At 45.7% G+C, this 24778-nt stretch overlaps 2 protein-coding genes across 2 annotated transcripts in view; both read left to right on the top strand.

Annotated features, from left to right (window-relative positions):
• The window catches only part of LOC136161629 (small ribosomal subunit protein uS14-like), a 539148-nt gene that overhangs the window by 195393 nt on the left and 318977 nt on the right, over positions 1–24778 (top strand). The gene's annotated exons all lie outside the window — the stretch shown is intronic.
• Positions 14654–20047, top strand: LOC136157553 (zinc finger protein 135-like). Its single transcript, XM_065919403.1, is given in 3 exon segments — positions 14654–14774; positions 17388–17494; positions 18809–20047. Coding segments are annotated over 3 exon segments (1467 nt in total).

The raw sequence follows: 24778 nt of genomic DNA, 5'->3' as shown, positions 1-24778 counted from the left end.
CCAGGTTGTGATTCACGCAGCCCACCATTTCGCATGATGTACTTTGCATAGAAATTAAATAAACAGGGTGGCCATCTACAGCCTTGATGTAGTTCTTTCCTGCCGGGGTCCAGCCTCGGCAGGATCCAGGGGATACCCTCAGGATGAACGGCGTCGGCGAGAGAGAGAGACACGTGAGACCAGCCTTGATAGGGCCAAGTCTGCGAGGGAGAGAGAGAAAGAGAGAGAGAGAGAGAGAGGGAATGACCAGACGGGGGTGCAGAGGGTCTGGAAGAGTCTGGCAATGCTTTATTTTTTACCATAGCTTTTATACCCTAAGTTTGTACATTTCTAAGGGGAAGATACTTTAACATTACGTCAGCTTGTCCTTCACGAAACCAGGGTGTTTTCTGCAATCTTCTTTGTTTATGAGGGTCTTGTACATTATCTTCTGGTTTGGGGCCTATTGACATTTTATGACCTAGGTGAATGCAAAGCTGTTTTCCGTAATCTATTCTTTAATGAACACAAAGGTCAGTCCTTTTGCAGAAGTTATCAGTTAAATTTATCTAAAAGGTTTACCACACAAAGACTCTGCAGCTCCAGTGAGGCAGCCCCTGTTTAGCATTCCTGGTTAAAATTAACAAATTTAAAGTCTTATTTTTCTAAATCTTTAACTATAACCACTTTTAGAATAATATTTTTATGTTCTCTCATAGGGCTTCCTCACCCCCGAAGGGCTCTGTGCCTACTAAAGACTTTAGGTGATCAGGTTCTTTATGCTGTTTTATGATTAGGATATTATAAGCAATCATGCATATTAGTACCAAGGACCTAAACGCATTTGCCAAACAAACTAAAATACCAGCAAAGGAGTTTAAATTAAAACACTCCTTTCACCCTAAATAATTTCATAAAATACCACCACCTGGGAAACTTATTGATTAAAATTCTAAATTGATTCTTATTTGGGAAGAGATCGGGGAAGGCCTTCCTGCCTGTGTCAGAGAAATTAGGGAGTAGTCCATTGAGGCAGGCATCAGAAAGACAGATATCATCTTTAAGGTGAGAGCCGGGGGCAGCTTTCCGAAATCCCTGAAAACCTGATCTGCCTTGCCTATCAGGCTTTCTCCTCATGACCTTGTCATGGGTGGGATCTCGTGAGCTGGCCTTTTCAAAAAACCCCTGATAACCTGATTCGCCTTGCCTGTAAGGTTTTCGCCTTGCCCGTAAGGTTTTTCTCCCCTATGGCCTTTCCAAGGGCGGGGTCCCGTGTGTTGGCTCCCTGCATTTTCCCATTCTGCCACCTGTCAACTGTTCCATGTACGATTCTAACTGTTGCTTCTTGACCTGCATATTCTTCATTCTAGGTTCGTGGTAATTGTGTAACTTCTGTGTTATAAAATAGTGCCACTCTCCTCGTAAAACTGGAATTCCACTACCGGCTTTTGCCTTAGTAGTACTTGAGCATAATATCAGAATCTGATTTTGATGCATTTATCTTTTAAAGATGCTTCCAATAAACTATTTGGTGAAATCATTTTTTTAGTGCTATTTTAAATTTTTACCTTGACTTCTCCCTCTCCTGAACACATATTGCATGGAAATAGATGACTTTCTCAGAAAACACATATTGCTTTTTCTGATGAACAGGCGTTGTGGTCTCTAAGCCAGACCTGGTCACGTTTCTGGAGCAAATGAAGGATCCCTGGGATGTAAGGAGAATAGAGACAGCCATATACCCAGGTATGTGTCTATGGACGAAGCAGATAACTCGGGTGAGAGGGACAAGCATTGTGGAGGAAGTCATACTTTGTCGTGTGGTTTGAGAAGGTCTGCTTCAGTGGAGATGATTTTAGATTAGCGTAGGTTTATTTCTGTCACTGTCATAGAGTATCATCTCCTGACCCATTCCTGATTCTTTCTATTATTTGTGTATTTTTTCTCCAGTGATTAATTTTCACATTTGCAGTTCGAACCAAAATATTTGTCATCGCCTGGAACAACCTTCATGACCTGATAACTCGTCCATTTTTGGGGAGGTTTTAGAAAATCTGTGCATATTTCTGAGTAACTATATTAAGTCCTTTTAAAAGTGCTGATTCTGTCCCTAGTCAGAAGTGTGTGGGTGGAGCTGTGAAAAAATTGCCAAACTTCTAGGAATACTGGGGACAGATGTTTTTTGTTTTCTACCATGTAATTTCCAGTCCACTGGAAACTACACATATGACCTTGAAAATTTCATACTCAAATTCTTTCTTCACTGCATTGTTATAGCCACGCTTTCCGGGAAACAAACTCAATCAGAAGGACAATGCAGAGAGTGGAGTGCAGTTTATTACAGTGGAGGGCCCAAGGCAGAGTCTCCTCTTGGCCAAGGGCACCAACCAGCATTTGTGAAAATCTTTTATACCCCATGTGTACGTGTCCAAACCCACCATCCCAATCCCTTGATGCTTACAAAGGAAGGGTCAATACAATCACAATAACCCCATCATTCACGTGTTATGTGTTCAAACACTTAATAATCAATAAGCCCATGGTTACATTCCAACCAGTTAATAACCGATAACCTGTGCTTGCATTCTGATAGATAGTGTCCGGAGGCAGGGGTGATTAGTGTCTGTTTTCTCTTAGGTGATGAGGAACCTGGATATGATCTTCAAGAATCCCCTGTCCGGAGGGGGTCTTATCCTTTCATTGTCATTCCCACAGGCACTAAGCAGAGAGTTCAGAGTCCACTGGAGAGGTGGCTGAGCACGATCAGCACAGACAGGCCTGAGATGGAGTCCAGGCCCTATGAATTCCTTCTTCACTCCCCCATCTTGATGCTCTTAACTCATATTATGAGCATCATTCATAGGGATATATTGCACCCCGGCTCTCCAACTGCCAATTAGGGAGAATGACATCAACCTTTGGGTTACAAATTTCATAATACATGGTAAAAGTCAGGGTCCACAAAGCAGAACTATCAAGGCAACTATAACAGTGGTAAATATAGTTTTCCACCAATCGCTCTTCACCCAAAATAGGACCGAAGTCCAGAAAGGAATGTTCTCATTTGACATTGCTTTTAGCTGGTTTTTCATGTCATCTAAAGTAGTTGATACATTGTCAGATAAGTCAGGAATGTATACACAACATTCAACCTTAAGTATAGCACAGGTCCCTCCTTGAGCAGCTGTGAGTATGTCCAAAGCCATTTTATTATGAATTAGTGCTTTTCTCAATTAGATTTGCTCTTCATTTAAGGCTTGGATGGCTTCTGTTCTATCTAGGAGGGCCTGTTTGTGAAATTAGTCAAGGCCTCTACTTTAATCATAATATATTTGTTGTCCCTATAGAGGGTACAAAAAAGGCAGCAATATACTCATACCATTGAAACAGTTCTTGTCCACCTAGCATGTAAATAAGGTAGATTTACTGGGGCTTGTAGGTTTGGCTTTTGCTATACTAGAATTTATATAAAATGTAACCCCATGATCCGAGTCTATTGACTGTAGGTCTTACACCAAGAGAGCAAGGAGAGGTTATGATTGACAAGAGAGAGGAAAGTCTCTTTGTCATCCCAGAAAAGAGTAGAGTGGTTTAAAATCTGCTTGGCAGCGCGCTGACACCCTCCAAGGAAGTCCATCCTTCACAGACAGAGGCATAGTCCTACATACCCAGAAGTTGTAGGTGTTCTGGAAGTCCGTGTAGGAATGTGCCCATGAGGTGTAAACATTGTCCTGAGTTGAGACAGAAGTTAAATTCAAAATCACGTTGATGAGGCCAAGCAGCAGGAGTTGATTGTGCGGCTTCATCCTGAAGGGCTCGTCCGGGATCTTCTTTTCCTCCTTCTTAAGGATGGTCTTAGTCTCTCGAGGGTCAGTGGGGTCCCTCAGTGCAGTCCACTCAGCGTTTTCTGGGTCTGTGTGGTATGCTGTCCTCACCCTCGTATGATGGATCAAGGGACAATACCTGCAACTTTAACTGCCGTAGGGGTAGTTAGAATAACATAAGGGCCCTTTCACCAAGGGGCTAGCAAATCATCTTTCCAATCTTTGACACATACTTGGTCACCAGGTGTAAACTCATGAATCTGTTCCCCAAGGGGGAACGGCACCCTTTCTTGTACAAACTTAGTTACCCGATTTATTACCTTACCCAGTTCCATCTGCTGTGAAATCCTATCCCCCTTACCTGAGGCAAATTTGTTGACTCCTGTTTTATTATGGGAGGAGGCCTCCCATACACAATTTCGTATGGAGAATAGCCTTGGGACTGTGGGGTCATCCTGAGTCTGAGCAGAGCGGTCGGAAGCAAGTCCACCCAGGAGCTGTCAGTCTCTCTGATCCACTTGGAGAGTCTCTTTAAGTGTCTGGTTGGCTCATTCCACCATCTCCGAACTCTGGGCCTATATGCAGTGTGCAGTTTCCATTTGATGTTTAAAGTTTTGCTTACTTGGTGTACTAAATCAGCTACAAAAGCCGGACCATTGCCTGATCCAATGCTGGTAGGAAATCCAAATCTGGGAACCATTTCCCTAAGCAGGCACCGGGCTACTTCTGATGTTCTTTCAGTCCAGGTAGGAAAAGCTTTTACCCATGTCGGGAACGTACATACCATGACCTGCAGATAATGGTAGTGTCGGTGAGGTTTCATTTCAGTGAAGTCCACTCCCAGGTGTTCAAGGGGCAGTGTGCCTTTCAGCTGAATACCCGGAGGATTTTGTCTGAATCCCCGAGAGGCAGCATTCACCTGTGAGCAGGCAGCATGGCCCAGGTGGGTCACTTGGTGTGTCTGGCTTACCAGAATATGTGCCAGCTCCTCCAGTGCCAATAATTTGCCACTTGGCAATACCCACCATCCCTTTTCAGTCTTGATGGCCCCTTCCGCCTTGGCTAACCTGACAGCCATTGTCCTTGTTTTATCAGGCTAGTGCCATCAGTATATAGGACCAAATTAGGGTCTGGAACCTTGAGCCCTTCTTTAAAACAAACCCCAGATACCTTCACTCCTCTTTGTAGATCTGTTCCTTCTTCTTCGACACCGGGTAACCTGCTTTCATCAACAGCTGGAGCAGTGCTTTTGTCTCTTTCCAGCATTTTTCCTCGGTCTTGGCAACCACCAGCAGGTCATCCCTGTATTGTAGGAGCCAACATCCATACTCTTCTGGATGGAATGAGTCCAGGTCAGAAGCCAGGCTTCCCAATTGATGGCTGTGAAGTTTTTAAACCCTTGTGGGGGAGGCCAGATGACCTGTTGTTTGGTGCTCCCGAGTGGAACTTCCCATTCAAAGGCAAAGATGGGCTGTGACGCTGGAGGGAGATATACGCAGAAGAAGGCATCCTTGAGATCTAGGCAAGTACAAACTTTAGTCCTCGGTGGGAGGAGGCTAAGTAAGGTATAGGGGTTTGGAACCATGAGGTGTAAAGTCACAGTAGCCTGGTTGACTAGCCTGAGATCATATACAGGCCTATAGTCCTGTCCTCCTTCCCTGTTGACTGGCAGGATTGGCGTATTCCAAGCCAACTAGAATGCCTGCTTGTTTCAATCTATTGATGTGGGGCAATATGCCCGTTCAGGCCTCTATCCATAGCGGGTACTGGCACTCTCTAACTGGGATGGTGGCTGGTTTGAGTTCCGTTATCACTGGGGTGTGATGTTTAGCCAGCCTGGGGAGAGGGGGGGTTGTCTTCCACCCAGACATCAGGGAATAATTGAGTTACCTCCCTCATGCTCTTCTGGCCCACCCGGTTCTGCCTTCAGAGGCTCATGCAACCTCCACTCATCTTGGGTTGTTATTGAGAGAGAGGGCAAATAAGTCATAGAGTCCGTCCAGAGGGTGGGCTTCTCCTCAGGGGAGAGTGTCACTTTTGCTCCCAGTTTGGAGAGCCAGTCTCTTCCTAACAGGGGTACTGGGCACTCAGGAATGTAGAGGAATTCATGAGTCAGTTGGTGCCCCCCCCCCCCCATCAGACATTCTCTGTGGTGGCAAAATGGTTTAATCATCTCTTCTCCCGATACCCCAGTTACAGCGGCAGTCTTTTTGGACAGTGGTGCCACAGGTTTTGTTACTACCGACAGTTTTGCTCCTGTATCCACCATGAAGTCAATGTTTTGGTCCTCCACTTTTTTTTTTTTTTTTTTTTTTTTTTGGTCCCCCACTTTTATGGTCACCATGGGCTCTAGGGGACCTGATATCTCTGAGCCCTGGCAGCCATAGTTAATTTCCAAATCAGCAAGCCCCACAACTGCGGGAGCTTCCTCTTCCTTCCTTGCCTTAGGGCATTCATTTTTCCAGTGGCCAAAAGCTTGGCACCGGGCACACTGGTTTGGCTGTAACGGGCCCAGGGCCTCCCGTGGGACTGGCTGAAGGACTGTCCTGTCCATGGGGCAAATGAAGTTTTCTGGAGGGCTGGAGACAGACTTTCACAGAGCAGAAGCTTGCACTGTAAGTCTCTTGTCTGTTCTCTTTCGTTCCCTCTGGCTCTCTGGCAGAGTACGGCAACGTCTCCCTCCCCCTCTTGTCAGTACTCACCGGGAGAGGCGGGTATAGCTTGGGAGTATCGGTTGGAGCCGGATGCTGGAAGTGTTGGCCAGAGGCTTCTGTCACTGGGATCGGAGCCTGCCCAAACGGAGGCTCTACGAACTCCGGGAAAGCTGGCGGAGGAGCAGCGGCTGTTGCAGAAACTTCACGTGGCCCTGGATCGGGCATTAAGGAGGCCTCCGGTCCTGGTGGAGCACTGGGAGGCAGGCGTGTCATTGTCCAGCATCGGGGAGGGGTCAGGTCATCCCCGTCCAAATCCTGTAGAATTTCCTTTTTTATCATTAGTCAATTTTTGTGCCCCTCATATTTTCCCCTTTCCCTTCTGAATACATAACCTTGTCCAAGTAGGAGCGTCTCAAGCTAACCCTAGCCATGAGTCAATAGATGGATATTGATCCAGGTGTCCTGGCTCTCCTGTGACTACTGTGTAGATTGCTTCCACTATTTTTAAGTTCACGGTGTTCTCTGATGGCCATCCTGCTCCCACAGGGGGCCATTCGACCTCACAGAGTATGTGGAGGCAGTTAGTCTTCATCTTCACCCCATAGTCTCCTCCTAATCCCTTCTTTCAAATTTTCACTCTAATACAGTTGCCTTAGTTTCACTTCCCCCCATCTTGCTGCCCTTCTCAGACCTTCTTGTACTTTTCCTTTTCGTTCTGTCTACGAAGTTCTCAGTACCCTATGTACTTCTCATATTTCCACTCAGTGACACTTAAATTGCCATTCTGCCTCCTTCCTAATTGGGGTGAGAAGAGCCTTACCTGCCAGACCCCAGAGGGAGAAGCGGGATCGTCCTGTCTTCACCTGCCGGTCAGCATAGCTGAACCAGAACATCACATGGTCCAAGACTGTTTCTCCCTTAAAGTCCATTCTGCGTTGGTGGGCTTGATCAGGTGCAAATGAAAACACAGATGGGTTAAATATCCCATGTCCCAGGCCATCTCCGGAAAAGCCAATTCATACTCACTTCTGTAACCCCCTCCTTCTAGCCTAACAATTCCTAGGGGGTCAAGAAATTCACAGCAGACAGGACACCTCCTGGGGGAGGGCAGAATACGAGCATAAAAGGACCAGCTTCCTATCCTAAAAATCCCCTGGCGATGGCTTGGTAATAATTTTCCCTGAGACGGCGTGGACACACCTCCTAAACGACCATCATAAATTTCCTTCCTAAACCCTAGCACGCTCGTAAACCTGTGTACCAAGCAATCGCCGCCTGCCTATTCCAGGTTCCTGTGGGTCCCCGCTCCTTCTAGTCCCTCCCGGGGGGGCGATCAGGCCCCCTCTTCCACGCTGCTGGGTGGGTTCCTCCTCACCTGAGTGCTCAGTTCCCCTGCTGCCGTCCACTACCTTCTGACGTGAAAGGTCCGGGCGTTAAGAAGCACAATCCTTCCAGAGGGGTGAGGCGCCTTCCCCCCCTCAAGGAGATTCAAACTACAAAGCCTTGGGGTGGCCTCAAATGAGACCTGTCTCCTCAAAGTGAGGCGCTTCCCGGCCAATGCACCAAATGTCTTAGCCACGCTTTCTGGGAAACAAACTCAATCAGAAGGACAATGCAGATAGTGGAGTGCAGTTTATTACACCGGCGGGCCCAAGGCAGAGTCTCCTCTTGGCCAAGGGCACCAACCAGCATTTGTGAAAATCTTTTATACCCCATGTGTACATGTCCGATACCACCACCCCAATCCCTTGATGCTTACAAAGGAAGGGTAAATACAATCACAATAAGCCCATCATTCACGTGTTATGTGTTCAAACAGTTAATAATCAATAATCCCACGGTTACATTCCAACCAGTTAATAACCGGTAAGCCTGTGCTTACATTCTGATAGTGTCAGGAGGCAGGGGTAATTAGTGTCTGTTTTCTCTTAGGTGATGAGGAACCTGGATATGATCTTCAAGGTTCCCCTGTCCAGAGGGTGTCTTATCCTTCCATTGTCGATCCCACAGGCACTAAGCAGAGTTCAGAGTCCACTGGAGAGGTGGCTGAGCACGATCAGCACAGACAGGCCTGAGATGGAGTCCAGGCCCTATGGATTCCTTCTTCACATAAGACACCTCACTAAAATGAGAAAATGCAAATCTGAATTTTATGTTACAACTTCGATTTTTTTATATGAACGAATATTAAATGTGTTACGTATGTTTGTCCCAATTCATTAATGCTAAAATGCTTTAATATATTTATTTAACTGACGGAGTTTTTAAAGAAATTATTGACGTGGTAGTTTAGAACTTTTCCCACAGTGCTTTTTTTCTGATTCTTCTTCATTATTCAGCTTATAGATTATATAGAGAAATCTTTAAGAAGAAATTTTTCTGTTCCAATAATGCTATTTTACAATGTTATGTGAGGTTTGCTATACAGAAAGAATAAGAGGTACGTATACACATTTCCCTTCTTGAGGTTTCCTTCCCATCTAGGTCACCACAGAGCGTTGAGTAGAGTTCCCTGTGTTCTCACCATATTTTTCAAGTCTTACTTCTCATTTGATTTGTTAAGAACTCTTACCTTATTAAATCTATCTTCTTTATTGTGAGGCATCCCAGGACTTAATCATTTATGCCATCTATTTCTGATTAGTTCTAGGTCAATATCATTTGCTATTTTAGACTCTATTTATTAGAACATGGTTAGATAAAAACGTGAGTGGTAATTGGGTTAAAGAAATAGTAGACATAAGCATTTGTTAAAACGTTTTGTTTGTAAATTTGATTATTTAAAGCAAAAATTACTCATTACACTGCTGAACTTCTCCTCGCTTCATTGTTCTTGTACGTTTCTATCTTGACTTCTCTGCACCATACTCCTTTGGCATCTCATCTTGTCCAATGTTCTGTGTTTGTGGTCTCTTTTCTGCAGGCTGCAGATCCTAGTTCCTCTTGCTCTGGTGTCTGCTCTCTGGTGGGTGAGGTGGTCCAGAGACTTGTGCCCTTATGCCCTTGTGAGGGGGTTGATAGTTCCTATTGTGACCAGAGCCTGCCCGGATCTTGAGGGCCGCTTCGCCTTTCCTCTGTGGCTGTCACTGTCTGTGGCGGGGTCTGCTTCCTGATTGGTGGAGCAGAGACCCCAGATATGAAATTAGCTCTGCTGTGATCTGTGGTGCTTCTGATCTAGTGGGACTGGAGTACACCCACTGGGAGGGAAGCCACTGAGTGTTGCTCCTCTGGGGATGTTCTCCTCGGAAAGTGCTCTGCGTGTCATCATTCATGTGCTGTGCCAGCTCTTGTGTGACCCTGTGTTGGCATTGATCTTGGCCCCACCTGAACCATGGATATGCTGGCACTTGACCCTGGTGTTTCTCAGATGTTTTTTTCACCAGGTCACCAGCAGAGATCCACTGTGGTCGTATCCCAGGTGTACATTCATTGTGGAGCTGGACACGCTGCGGTGCTATGGGGGCAAAGTAGACTGTTGTTCTGCCCTTAGTCCAAGTCCCCGGTCGAGAATGAAGACTCCTCGAAACAATGCAACTTGCAATAGGGGAATTTATTACTGACTCGAGCCAGGGCCTCCCGCCCTCACCAGGTGTGTGAGGACGAAGTTTCTCAGGTATTTATTAGGTCAAAAAAAGCAGAGGTATTTGGCGCAAGCGGATTGGTTACACAGTTGCAAGGTAATTTTTGTTGGCCCAACGTGGGGCTTTCAGCTTTCCCCTGATAGGTTCCCTTTTTTCTGGTTAAGCATATGTTGATTGGCTGGCTCCAAGAGGCCTGATAATTATGTTACCCCGGGAAACTAGGGCTACTCCTAATCTAGGTTGCCTGCCATGGCGTTAGCCGTGACAGCCTCACATTTCCCCCCTGTCTTTATACTTTTGTAGAGGAATCTTTCTCTTTACCCTGTGAAATTGACTGATATTGTTGTCTCAATACCATAACTTGGATGGTATTTAGGCGCTCCCTAGTTAGTGAGACCAGATGGTTTAGAATGCATGGACCAAAGGTCAGTAACAATATTAATATTATGAATGGACCCAGGAGAGTGGAAATCAAAGTGGTCAACCAGTGGGAACGCTGAAACCAAGATTCAAGCCAGCCTTGTTGGGCTTCTCGTTCTCTCTTCCGCTGGGCTAGTCCCTCTCTTACTTTCTGAAGAGATTTTTGTATGACACCTGAATGGTCGATATAGAAACAGCATTTTTCTCCCAGTGCTGTACATAATCCTCCTTGTTGCAGAAACAACAAATCTAAACCTCTCTTATTTTGTATTACTACTCCAGCCAAGGAGCTCAAGGATTCTTGGAGGTGCGAAATGGACTGTTCCCATGGTTTTGCAACCCCAAGCGGCGCAATAAAAAGAGTCAACTCCTCCACATTTTTCAATTTGGTTCCGATCCCTTCCTCCCCCCGGGCAGACATAGACAGGCACCTGTTCGAAGTACTGTGGGCATTTTCGCTCACAGTTACGGGTGAACAGACCGAAAGAGCTGTGGGCAAAGAACTTGGTCAGTTGGTGGGGACCAAACCCATTACCGTCAGCCGCCAGCACGCACAAATCAAAGGTCAGTACTGGCCACCATGTCCCTTTGGGGGTCACGTTGGAGCTCGCATTAAGCACTTCTCCAGTCTCAGGATTGTAGATCACCCAAGTCAGGTTAGCTGGCTGATGGGGGTTGTGGCAGGTTGCTCTGGGCCGATGAAAACTGTCATCAGCAGGAGAGTTAAGAGGGCTCCCGTCGTACTGAGTTTCAGTTTCAAAGGATTTGACGGATGAGGTCTTGCCTCCCATTCTGCTTGTGCCTTTTCTTGTTCTTCCGGGGTGGCTTGTCGCACGTGATTGCAGTGAACCCAGGGCCCGATCCCGTCGACCTTAACAGCAGTAAGAGTGGTAAGCAGAACAACATAAGGGCCTTTCCATCTAGGTTCTAATGTTTTAGATTGGTGTCATTTTACCCAAACCCAATCACCCGGGCCAATATTATGTGAGGGGATGGTCCCTTTGCTTGGACGCTCGTGTATCTCTTGAATTAATTTTCAAACATGGCTATGCACCTTCCTTAATGTCTTCAGTGTTCGCTGAAATTGTCCCAAGGTAGGGGGTGGTAGGCATTTTCCCTCAAATATAGGACACACAGGAGGGGGTCTTCTATACAGAATCTCAAAAGGGGTAAGATTCAGCTTATAAGGGGTGTTATGCGCTCGAAAGAGCACAAAGGGAAGGAGCATCACCCAGTCCCCGCCAGTCTCTATTGCCAACTTTGTCAAAGTTTCTTTTAGGGCCTGATTCATTCTCTCAACCTGTCCTGAGCTCTGGAGATTATATTCACAATGTAACTTCCATTTTGTCCCCAGAGCTTGGGCCAGCCCTTGTACAATATGGCTCACAAAGGCAGGTCCGTTATCAGAGCCCATAGTCACTGGCAGCCCGTACCTAGGCACTATCTCCTCTAACATCTTTTTAGCAACCACTGTTGCTGTCTCTCCCTTAGTGGGGAAGGCTTCTACCCATCTCGAGAAGGTATCTACCAGAACCAACAGATAGCGATACCCGTACTTGCCTGGTCTTACCTCAGTGAAATCTATCTCCCAGTGTTGCCCTGGCTCTTTCCCTCGGTACCTCGTTCCAGTGTGCTGCCTTTTCTCTGTCCTCATCAGCTGGCACGCTTTGCAAGCCTGGATTATCTCTCGTACAGTTGCATTTTGTCGAGGGAAACTCAGGCAGGCTGTCTGGAGAAGTGTCAAGGTCTTTTTCTCTCCCAAGTGTGTAGTTGTGTGCAGGTGTTCACATAGGTGATGACCCAGGATGGCAGGCAATATCAGGTTGTTGTTTCGATCTCGGTACCATCCATCTTTGTCATCCTTTTGGAGGGTGGTATCCTCGTTGATCCGGCAGCTGCTTTAAAACTCCTTCGATGGCGTGGGGGGTGTAAACCCAGAGTTGCTGTCCATATGTCAACTTGTCGGCGTCGTGGACGAGGCGGGCAGTGGCTGTAATGATGCGGATGCAAGGGGGCCACCCAGAGGCTTCCAGGCCCAATCGCTTTGAAAGGTATGCTACCGGCGGCTTCCATGGTCTCCATTATTGCATCAAGACCCCCTTTCCTATTCCTTGCTTTTCGTCTACAAACAGCTGGAACGGCTTATTTGGGTTAGGCAGGGCAAGGGCTGGGGCTTCTAGTAGGGCCCGTCTGAGTGTCTGGAAAGCCTGTTTCATTGGCTCAGTCCAAGTCCAGTTTGGGGTCTCTTTACTTCCATCATACAAGGGCCGGGCCTTCTCAGCAAACTCCATGATGCACAGTCTACAATATCTAACAGTCCCCAAAAACTCTCTCACCTGGCGGGGGGTCTTGGGCTCTGGTATTTGCAATATTGTTTCCTTCATGGCCTGAGTTAGCCACCTTTGCCCCTGCTTGATCTTATACCCCAAATAGGTGACCTCTTGCCGGGATATTTGCGCCTTCGTGCTAGCACGATATCCCAAGGTGCCTAGAGTCTGTAAGAGGTCACCAGTGGCACGGCTGCATGCCTTCTCTGTGGTTCCAGCCAACATAAGGTCATCCACATATTGCAGCAGGATGACCTCTGGGTGTCGAGTCCGATATTCATAGAGGTCTTCACTCAAAGCCTCATTAAACAAGGTAGGGGAGTTTTTGAACCCTTGTGGGAGGTGGGTCCAAGTTAGTTGTACTACCGGTTGGCCTTATCCCTCAGTCCACTCAAAGGCAAATATTTCCTGGCTCTGGGCCACCAGGGGTAGGCTGAAAAAAGCATCTTTCAAGTCCAACACAGTGTACCAAGTGTACTCAGGCAGCAGACAGTTCAGGAGGGTATACGGGCTGGGGACAGTAGGGTGTATGTCACTCACCCGCTTGTTGACTTCTCGTAGGTCCTGGACAGGTCTGTAATCCATACTCCCCGGCTTCTTCACCGGTAGTAAGGGGGTGTTCCAAGGGGATTGGCACCGCTTGAGAATTCCGGCATTCATGAGCCGTCGAATGTGGGGAGTGATCCGCCGTCGAATGTGGGGAGTGATCCCCCGCCGAGCCTCCTGGCTCATAGGGTATTGCCTCACCCTCACAGGAGTCGCCTTGGCTTTTAGTTCAATGACGACCGGATGTCTCTGTTTAGCCAGTCCCATTCCTGCTGTTTCTGCCCAGGCCAACAGGTATTTGTGGACCCACGGTTGTATATCTGGTGCTATAACCTCTGAGGGCTTAGGCACAAAAAGTCTGTATTCATCTCTTAAAGTTAGAGACAAGACATGTATCGGCTGTCCAAGTCCATCCGTGACTGACATTCTCCCAGGGTCAAAATGGATCTGAGCATTAACTTTAGTCAACAAGTCCCGTCCAAGTAGAGGGGCTGGGCATTCTGGTATCACCAAAAACGAATGGGACACCTAATGGGTCCCGAGATTTACTTTCCGTTCCATGGTCCAACAATATCTTTTTGTTCCCGTGGCTCCCTGCACCAAGCTGGTTTTCTTAGACATTGGTCCCAGTTTTTGATTTAAAACAGAGTGTTGAGCGCCAGTGTCCACCATGAAGCCAACGGGTTTCTCCTCTACATGTATGGTTACCCAGGGCTCAGGGAGGGGTGTCGAGTCTTGACTCCCCTAGTCACTGTCTTCCCCGCATATAGAACTCGAGTTCCAGGGGAAATTCTCTCTCTTCAGGTCCCTCTTAGGGCACTCCTTTCTCCAGTGCGCCCGTTCTTTGCAGTAAGCGCACTGATCTTTTTTTAGGGTCTGCATTTTTGGTCTCTCTTTTTCTCTCGTCAAAGTCGTTCTTCCCTTTTTTCTGGGGTCTCCCTATTATTAAGTACCTTTTCAGCTGCTTTCAGTAAGTCTTGTATTGTCTGTTCTCCTAACACCTCTATCTTTTGTAATTTCCTCCTAATATCTGGGGCTGCCTGATTCACAAACGCTAGTAGAACTGCAGCGCGTGATTCCTCAGCCTGGGGGTCTATAGGTGTATATTGCCTAAAGGCTTTCATTAGCCTCTCTAGGAAGGCTGACGGGCTCTCAGTGGGCTCTTGCCTTACTAAATTTACCTTTGCCAAACTTGTTGGCTTTTTAGCTGCGGCCCGCAGGCCAGTTATTAGAGTCTGGCGGTACACTCGGAGACGCTCCCTACCTTCCACTCGCTCAAAATCCCAGTTAGGCCGCAACAGAGGAAACCCCTCGTCTACGAGATGAGGCTGGGCGGTTGGTCTCCCGTCGACCCCCGGGACCCGTTTCTGCGCCTCTGCCAGGATTCACTCCCATTCTTCCGTGTTGAACAGCACCTGCAACAGCTGCTGGCAATCATCCCAGGTGGGGTTACGAGTGAACAAAATGGGAAAAAACAAAATGGGCCAGTATTGATAGGTTTGGTCTCCATCCGGGTTAGCTGGTCCCACCTGGACGGGGAGTGCCTGTACAGTAAATGAAGGTAACTGTGGGTCCCCATGATCTTGCTCACCCTTATTTCCTCTATTCCTTCTCTGGGATCGGGGTTCTCTTGTCCCTTCTGTTTCATCAGGGAGGCTCTTCCCCCGCGGGAACCTGCAACGGAGAAGGGGCATATGGCGGGGGCCTAACTTCCATCTCTAAGTCAATCAGGTTCCTGTCCAAGGATTCCTGCAAGACCGGTTTTGGGCCCTTATTCTTCTTGGTTTCTTCTGGGGGAGTGGGAGTTTCCATAACCAGGGCCTGTACATTAGGAGAATCAGGGAGTTTGTGAACAAAACGTTTTAACCATTCGGGCGGATCTTCTACTAGATCTTGCCAGACCATAACATATGTGACTTGGCTCAGGTGGCCCCAGGGATCAGGAGCCATAACTTTTTCTTTCACCGCCCAAATAGTAGGAGGTTGAAAAGTTCCCTCTGGAGGCCATCCAACTTGGAAGGCGGGCCACTCTGCAGAGCAAAAAGTTATTAATTTACTCTTTGTAACCAGTAGCAACAGATCATACGCTCTAGCCCTGACATCTGAGAAATGATCAGTCATGAGAGAGAGTGGGGAGGATTTTCCTTGCCCCATAGCAAGAGTCAGAAGAAAGTCACTGAGAATTACCACCAATAAATCCTATCGGGAGTGGTGGCGGCCAGGAGGTTGGGCTTGTGGTATGCTACGTGGAACTATTTGAGTGCCTTAGTCGTTGCACGGAAGTTTTCTTGCTGGGGGCGGGCACCCTAGGGATTTCTAGCCCATTCCGTGACCCCCTTATCCTTTCACGGGAGTCTTCCAGTGGCAGGCGCCCTATCAGCTCTTAAGTGCCTGTCCCGTGCCCACACAGATGGGTTTTTATTTGGCCAGATTCTCGGTTTAGAATACGAGAAAAAAGAAAAGAGTTTCACCCTCTCGGGCCCCCGTTACTGGGGCTGACTTGTTGGGAGGCCTTCAGAATCCGCCAGGGAGTAGCCCTGGCCGGGACTCGTCAGTTGCCCTGACAACTGTCTGCCTGTTCACTGAAACTCCCAGAAACAGAAATGAGGCTCCAAGGCTTTATAGGAAGAAGTAGACAACGACACACCAGAGAACAACGAGACAGGAGACAATGCCGGCAGTTATACAGAAAAACGCATAGACAGACACACATCGGCCGACAACACAGATCCTCTGAAACAAGGGTCACCTTACCAAATGGCGTTCACTGTTCCCCAGATTCGGGCTTAGGAGAGGAGGTCTCCTTCCCGCAGAGCTGGCTGCCTTCCAGCGCGCTCGCTGGCCTTGGGCTCACGCCAGCCAGAACGGCTAACCCATTCCCTCATGGAAAGCTTTTCCTAAAGCCAGACAACTTCCTGCCTTTTAGGAGGGCCTTGGATTTACTCTGGTCTTTCTGCACCAGACCCCTTCCTGCTTCACAGCAGGGCCTCAGATTTACTCTGGTCTTTTCCAGACCTGCGTGTGCATTGGTGCTATTACCTGTCCTTTTTCCCCTTTGTTCCAAAGAGCATTCTTCCCCGGTCAAGGGATCCCGGACGAGCCCCCAAATGTTCTGCCCGTAGTCCGAGTCCCCGGTCAGGAAAGAAGACTCCTCGAAACAATACAACTCACAATAGGGGAATTTATTACTGACTCGAGCCAGGGCCTCCCGCCCTCACCAGGTGTGTGAGGACGAAGTTTCTCGGGTATTTATTAGGTCAAAAAGAGCCGCAGGGAGTTGGCACAAGCGGATTGGTTAAACAGTGGGTAGTTGGCGTAAGCGGATTGGTTACACAGTTGCAAGGTAATTTTTGTTGGCCCAACGTGGGGCTTTCAGCTTTCCCCTGATAGGTTCCCTTTTTTCTGGCTAGGCATATGTTGATTGGCTGGATCCAGGAGGCCTGATAATTATGTTATCCCGGGAAACCAGGTCTACTCCTTATCTAGGCTGCCTGCCATGGCGTTAGCCATGACAGCCACACAACTGTGACCTGGCCCAAATGCCTCATATGCAGGCCTACAACGTCTACAGTTGCTAAAGCCAGACTGGTCTTGACTGCCAAAGCCTCATTTCCATCCAGATGTTCTGTTGGGGCTGAGTTTACCAAGCCAGTTGTGGGGTGTAACACCATGGTTTGTATAGATTCAAGGAGAGATCTCAGCTGTTCTTGCTTAGTGGCAGGGCGTTGGTGCTCAGCTGTGGTTTCAACACCACCTGTACATTGGGACCACACACAGGCGTGTGTTCTGAATGTGCCCCTGGAGCCCATGAGTCTACCCGGGTAGGGAGGAGGCTGGGGAGGAGGAAGCAGCTGTGGGGATCATGAGATCACCCACCTAGGTGGGAGCCATTCCTAGTGTCTGGAGAGGCAGGGACAGGCACAGGTGCAGAGAGGCAGCAAGGAGCTTCTTCCCTTCAGGCATCACTCAGCAGCACCGCTCTGCTTCTCTGGTGGTTCAGGCTTCCTCCACAAGCATCCCATTTGCAGAGCTCCTCCCTCCCTCCCGTCCACTCAGGATATCTCCTCACGGCCAACCGCAGTGCTCTGCCTGGGTCTGCTCTCCAAACCGCACGTTCCAGCACCCAGCCCTTGTCTGCAGCAGAGGACACCCTCTCAGGCTGGGTGGGCAGGGCAGGGAACAGTACCCTGTGTACAGGTCTCACTCTCTCCTGCACGCTGGTTGACGTGTTCTCTTCCCACAGAGAACGAGGCTCCCCTCGTTCCCAACTGAGCTCCCCCCAGTGAGGGGCTTCCCTGCATGTGGAGACCTCGCCTCTCCTCAGATGCCCCCAGGGTTTTGCGGGTCCCATTCGGTTTCTTTTCCTCTTCACTTTCCTCCATCACTCTCTTATCCTACCTGGCTCAGCAGGAATCTTTCTTGTCCTTTCAGATGTCCAAGTTCCTCTGCCCAAGTTCCACAGGGCTCTGTGAGAATTTTTCCACTTCAAGATGTATTCTTGATGCTTTTGTGGAGAGAGATGAACTCCACGTCTTCTGAATGCTCTGCCAACTTGAACCCTTCTATCTCGGTTTTAGGCTTCATCTAGCCAAGTGTATGCCAGTTTTATGTAAATTGTAGACTATATTTCCCAAGAATAGTAAGTAGAATAACTTATTATTTGGTATCTTTCAGCTGTGTATTCTCATGACACCCAGTGTTTGAGGACCCAAAAGCCAGGCTTAGAAGATTTACTCCCAACAGTAAAGCTAGGAATATATGAAAGACATCACCTTAAAAATTTACATTTAACCAAAGACTGGGAATCTATGAGGGCATATAAAGAGCGGAGAGCATGTTATGATGGACACAACCAAGTTGGTTCAGTTTCCCATAAAGTAAACATTACTGCCAAAAGAAATCAAGGATGTGAATCAAATAAGGAAAAACCAATTTCAGATGGCCAATTTCAGTCATCAACATCTGCAGTTAAGTGTATATTTGTCAGCAAAGATCCACATCATCTGTTGAAACATACATGTTCTCTGATGGGAAATGTGGAAAGTCTGGAACGTCATCTAGTCTCTACTGGAGATACTCATTCAAACCTAAACTCTGAGCATAGGTGTCTATTAAATATACATTCAAACATGTCTGGAAACCAGAAACTTAAAGATGAGGGGGAAAATTCCCAATACAATCAATTTGAGGGATCCTTTAACAAGGGATTCTTGTTCTCCAACCAACAACTATTTTCTCCTTCTTCCAAAATCTTTAATGTTGATAATAATGGGAGAGACCTTATTCAACCATCATTCAATACATATGGAGGTATAATTAGTGTGGAACAACTTTCCAAGTGTAACAAAATGAGGAATGCCTTAAGCAGGAGCTCCACCCCCAATAATTACAAGAGTATACATGATGGAATGAGAAGCTCTTCATGCAATGAAACTGGTCATAATGTTGACCAAGACTCATATCTCCTGAAACAACAGGGACATCAGTTTTCAGACAACAATTCTAAACATCATAAGTGTAGGAATATATTTTATCAAAGCTCAAGTCTTACTATTAAAACTTCTAAGGGTATAGATATTGGAGAGACGACCTATAATTGTTATGATTATGGTAAATTTGTTAACCAGTCTTCAAAACTTATTCAACAGCAAATAGTTCAGAGTAAGCGGAACCGTTGCAAGTGTCATACATGTGGAAAAGTCTTTGGTAACTCACCAAATCGAAGTAGACATAGGAAAGTTCATACAGGAAGGAAGCATTTCAAATGTACAGCATGTGGCAAAGCCTTTAATCAGAGTTTATATTTAACTGAACATCTGGGAATCCATGCCGGGGAAAAACCATACAAATGTACAGAATGTGACAAAGTCTTTATCTCCTGTTCATGTATTACTCAACATCAGCAAATTCATACTAGGGAGAGACCTTATAAATGTGCAGCATGTGGCAAGGCTTTTAAGAAGTGTTCAGCTTTAAGTGAACATCACCGAATGTATACTGGGGAGAGACCTTACAAATGTACAGAATGTGGCAAAGCCTTTATCAATTATTCATTTCTTACTCGACATGAACGAATCCATACTGGGGAGAGACCTTATGAATGTACAGCATGTGGCAAGGCTTTTAAGCAGAGTTCAACTTTAACTCAACATCAGCAAATCCATACTGGGGAGAGACCTTATAAATGTACAGCATGTGGCAAGTCTTTTAAGCAGAGTTCAGGTTTAACTGAACATCAGCGAATCCATATTGCGGAGAGACGTTATAAATGTACAGAATGTGACAAAGCCTTTATCAATTATTCACTTCTTACTCAACATCAACGAATCCATACTGGGGAGAGACCTTATAAATGTACAGCGTGTGGCAAGGCTTTTAAGCAGAGTTCAACTTTAACTCAACATCAGCGAATCCATACTGGGGAGAGACCTTATAAATGCACAGCATGTGGCAAGGCTTTTAAGCAACGTTCAGCTTTAACTGGACATCAGCGAATCCATACTGGGGAGAGACCTTATAAATGTACAGCATGTGGCAAAGCCTTTTCCCATAATTCAAGTCTTTCTCAACATCAGAGAGTTCATGCTGCAGAGAAATGTTAGTAATGTAAGGATAGTGGCAAAGGATTTCCTCACAGCCATCACCTCCCTCACAATCAGAGAATTCACACTGCAGAAAACCCTGGAAATGAATCAGTGATAAAAATTTGGTCCTGAAAATACAATTTTGAAAAAACGAGTGTTTTCTTTGGAAAGATACATGAAATAAATTTTAAAAAATGTAGAAAACAGCTTAATCAAACATCAAAACTAACTCAATACCAGAGAATTCATACTAGAAAGCATTTCATAAGTAGCACTTTTGTTGAAGCAGAAACACTAGCAAGTATTCCATAAGTAAAACGCATATAAAATTGATATGTTAATATGGATCACAAGATGAAGGGATGGATATTTGTAGAGGTATAATTATTATTAATGTATCCTTGTTTATGTTAACGTTATTTGAGATTATTAAGGAACCAAAACGAATGTGATTCAACTCTCAAATTACTACATGCTGTGATTTGTTTCTACTGTATATATGAACTTATGTTTTTGAAGGTTGTTGCCCAATGGTAAGAGAAGCCCTTCTATATGAAGTGGGAATCATTTACATTTATTCTCCAATTTACAAGATTAAGAACACAGTCATGTTATATACACACTAAACCTCTGAATGGATGTATTTGTCACTGATGTGAAAACCTCTGTGGTCACCATGATATAAGTGTTCAGGGAATAATTCAAAGTAAGACAGAAGTTTGCTCTACGTTTTCAATAATTATGTCAGTTGCTTTTTAAGCATAAAACAAGGATAGTTCATGAAAATCTAAGGTATTTTTATAACAGCAACATAGAGAAATCATGCATATTATCTGGCAGGCTTGAAGTAAGTACACCTTCTCTTCTATCTGATGTAAGTATAGAAAACTCTTTCTGGAAATGTCATATTAATATAGTTAATGTCCATCCATGTTTACTAAATTCGCCTCCATTTTGTAAACCATATAAATCACATTCTTAGATCATTTCATCAGAGAAACAGAAAAGTTTTTAGAAGCTTGTCATGTGTATTTTAATCAAGGATCAAACAACAATTGTAAAGGGTTTTATTCCATCTGTGTAAAATTAATGTATCTTAATTAATAAAAGTGAACGGTTTTTCAGTGTTACAACGGAGGTGGAATGAATGAAGAGTTAACGCACCACCAGCATTAACCTCTCCCACCTATTTAAGGTTGCAGGAAAGGTAAGGTAATGATAGGCTATTTGAAGCACAGGGGGATGGGATCTGTAGAAATTAGTTCCTTACTGCCATTAAACCTCTCATAACTTCATATATTTCCCACGATTTCTACGTTGTATCTCCTCTACGATTTTTATCTACTTGGACATCGTGGTGGTTCTAATAAGAAGGATCATACAGAGTACTGTTGAGAGCTCCCCTGAACTGCTCCATGCTGTTGCTGCCTCAACGTCTGTCTGGGGAGCAGGCAGCCGGCAGGTCCTTGAATTCATACCAGCCAGTCCTGTGAGCACCTGTACTAGATGACCCCTTCCTTGGGACCAGCAGTCTTGCTGAACCCCAGGGTCTACTGCACAGGCCCCCCTTCAGTGATACCATCTGAGCTCATCAGAATCCTGCTCGTCTTTGTTTGAATGGACCCCTCCACACTCAGCCTGTGGGATCCATAGCACTTCACCCAGGGTCAGGTCTGAACCCCAAGTACTGGAATTTTCTCTGCCTGGTTGTAGCCTTGATCTTCCTCAGTGGCCTTCAAGTCTTGCTGTGAATTTTCTGAGGACCTAAACTCAGAGTCATAAACTCACCTTCTGCAATTGTCCTTTGTTCTTCTGTTAGCTAAAACTTTTCAGAGGCTCATTTAAGCAAATGTAAGTTTAACAAAGTCACAAAAAGAATAATCAGAAGCCATGATGGGAAAATTCTGAGCCAAGATTTATAACATCTTACCCTGTATCATTCTTAGCACATGTGTCTTGTAAGGCTTAAAGGAACTGTTTCCTCATGGCTTTGGCATACTTTGAATGCAATATATAAATATCTGAAGATATATACATAATATGATTTATATAACACACATTGAATACAAGATATAAATATCTGGAGGTATACATGTTAGCAGTGAGAAAACCAAGAAGGAATATGTGAGCGTATGTGTATTCTGACACATTTAACTTAGAGAATTTAGAAATGCTAGATCAAAACTGGTCATTTCAGAATTGCAGATGATTTACTAAAAAGTATAAAACTTGTCAACTTGTGGATTAGTCTGTTTTGTCTACTTTTCATGGAATTCATTTCCTTAAATGTCAGGAGGTTATGTTTTTTAAGGATCTTCCACGCGGTCCACCCACGTGACTGCACCAGCTTACATTCCCTCCAGCCATGTAGGAGGTTCCCTGATCTCCAAGCCCCTTCAGCGTTTATGATATTATTAGTGGGCTTTTTGCTCATTGTTCTTCTGACTGGCATGCAGTGATACATCCCTGTAGCTTTGCTCTGCATTCCTTATTGTTCAGCGCTGGTGAGCATCTTTCTTTGCCTCCTGCCCATGGAAAGAGCAAGCTGCCCGCCCGGCCTCAGCAGCTGTGGGGCACAGGCTCAGTCTCCCCACAGCACGTGGGGGATTCCTGGGCCAGGGGTGCGGCCCTTGTCCCCCGCAGGGTCAGACGGGTTCCCACCACCGGTGACCAGTCTGCTTAGCTTTTTTCCTTTTGAGACATATATGTATATATTTATTTATTGGAACATAATTGCTTTACAATGTTCTGCTAGTTTGTGCTGTATGACGTCATCAATCAGCCGTGAGGATACATAAATCTTCTCCCTCTTGGCCCTCCCTCCCGTGGTCTCACTTTCACGCCTCTGCTCAGCACAGAGCAGCAAGCTGAGCTCCTGTGGTAAACAGCAGCTTCCCACCAGTTACCTATTTTCACCATCAGTTCAGTTAATTTGCTCAGTCGTGTCTGACTCTTTGTGACCCCATGGATTGCTGCACGCCAGGTCTCCTGTCCATCACCAACTCCTGGAGCTTGCTCAAACTCATGTCCATTGAGTCAGTGATGCCATCCAACCACCTCATCCTCTGTCATCCCCTTCTCCTCCCCCTTTCAATCTTTCCCAGTGTCAGGGTCTCTTCAAATGAGTCACTTCTTCATATCAGATGGCCAAAGTATTTAACTTTCAGCTTCAACATCAGTCCTTCCAATGTATATCAGGACTGATTTGCTTTAGGATGGACTGGTTGGATCTCCTTGCAGTCCAAGGGACTCTCAAGAGTCTTCTCCAACGTTTTACCCATGGTGGTGTATATATGTCAATGGTACCCTTTCAATTGTTCCCCCTCTTCTTCTGCTGAGTCCACGTCTGATCTCTATAGTTGTGCAAATATTGTCTTAATAGATATGCATGGAATTTAAAAAATGGTATTGATGAACTTATTTACTGAGCAGGAATATAGGCACAGAGGTAGTTCTTAAGCTTTTGCATGTTAAGTTTTCAAGGCATAAAATACATTGACAATCACTCCATGCATTTTACGGTTGTAGCCATGTGTTCTGGGAAACAAACTGAGTCAGAAGTACAATGCAGATAGTGGAGTGCAGTTTATTACACTGGCGGGGCCAAGGCAGAGTCTTCTCTTATCCAAGTACCCTGAACAGTTTTTGTGAAAACTTTATATACCCTAGTGTACTTGCTCAAACCCACCTCCCCAAATTCGTTGAAACAAGTCTGGACAAGGTAAAAGAGAGAGATGATTAAAGTTAACACATGATTCATGGGTCACAGGACTAAATAAACAGTTTATTTTAATAAATAAACAGGATATTTATCAACAGGCCTGTGGTCATATCCCAGTAAACAGAATCGAATTTACCACTTTGTTCTGCTACAGAGATAATTAACATATTCTTTTAGGCAACAGAGTCCAAGTACAAGTCCTGAGGCTCTCTTTTGGGGGGGTGGGGTGGGATCTGAGTTTCCATTGGTATGCCATTTCTACAGACGCCGGGGCGCAAAGTTCACAGTCCACTGGGAGGGTGACCGTGCGTGTAGCCTAATGCTCACAGCCAGGCCTAAGACGGAGGCCAGCTCTGTCTGTTTCCTCCTTCATTACTAAGTGAAAGAAGCCCATTTGAAAATGCTACAAAAAGTAGGATTTTTACAATATGACTTTTTGTTGTAGGTAAATGTTCTCATGTGTGCTCAGTTGTGTCTGAGTATTTGTGATCCCAGGGGCTGTAGCCTCCAGGCTCAGCTCTGTCCATAGATTTTCCAGGAAAGGATACTGGAGTGAGTTGCCATCTCTTCCTCCAGGGGATCTTCCTGACCCAAGGATTGAACCCGCATCACGTGGATGTCCTGAATCGGCAGGCAGATTCCTTACCACTCAGTCACTGGGAATCTAGTAAGAAATATAGAAGAGATTAAAAAGGTCCATGTTTCCTGTGGGTTTCAAAGGAGGGACTATGAATATCCTAAGTCTAGAGAACTTTCAGGACCATGAAACTGTCATGATGGACACATGTTATTAAACATTTATCTAGAAGTATGGAGTGCACATTCCTAAAAGAGGAACACAGGGGCAAACTAGAGAGTTGATCTATTTCCTGCCCGTGTAGATTCATCAGTGGTAACAAATGCTCGCTCTGGTGGGGAAAGCTAAGTAGGGAGATTGTCCACATGTGGGAACAAGAGGTACATGGGAAATGTCTATACTTTATTCTCAATTCTGCTGTCAAACTAAATCTTGTACAAAGTTTGTACTGGTGAATGCAGACTGAATATTTTTTTAGAATACATAATATGAGAAAGATCAATATGTTTCTCTCTTTAATTTTTCCTTGGTCATTATACTTTAGAGATGTGGGAAAATAGAGCTT

The sequence above is a fragment of the Muntiacus reevesi genome, chromosome 2, assembly GCF_963930625.1.
Source record: "Muntiacus reevesi chromosome 2, mMunRee1.1, whole genome shotgun sequence".
NCBI lineage: Eukaryota > Metazoa > Chordata > Mammalia > Artiodactyla > Cervidae > Muntiacus > Muntiacus reevesi.
Note: the sequence above shows the minus strand (reverse complement) of the source record. Positions and strands in the feature narration are given on the sequence as shown.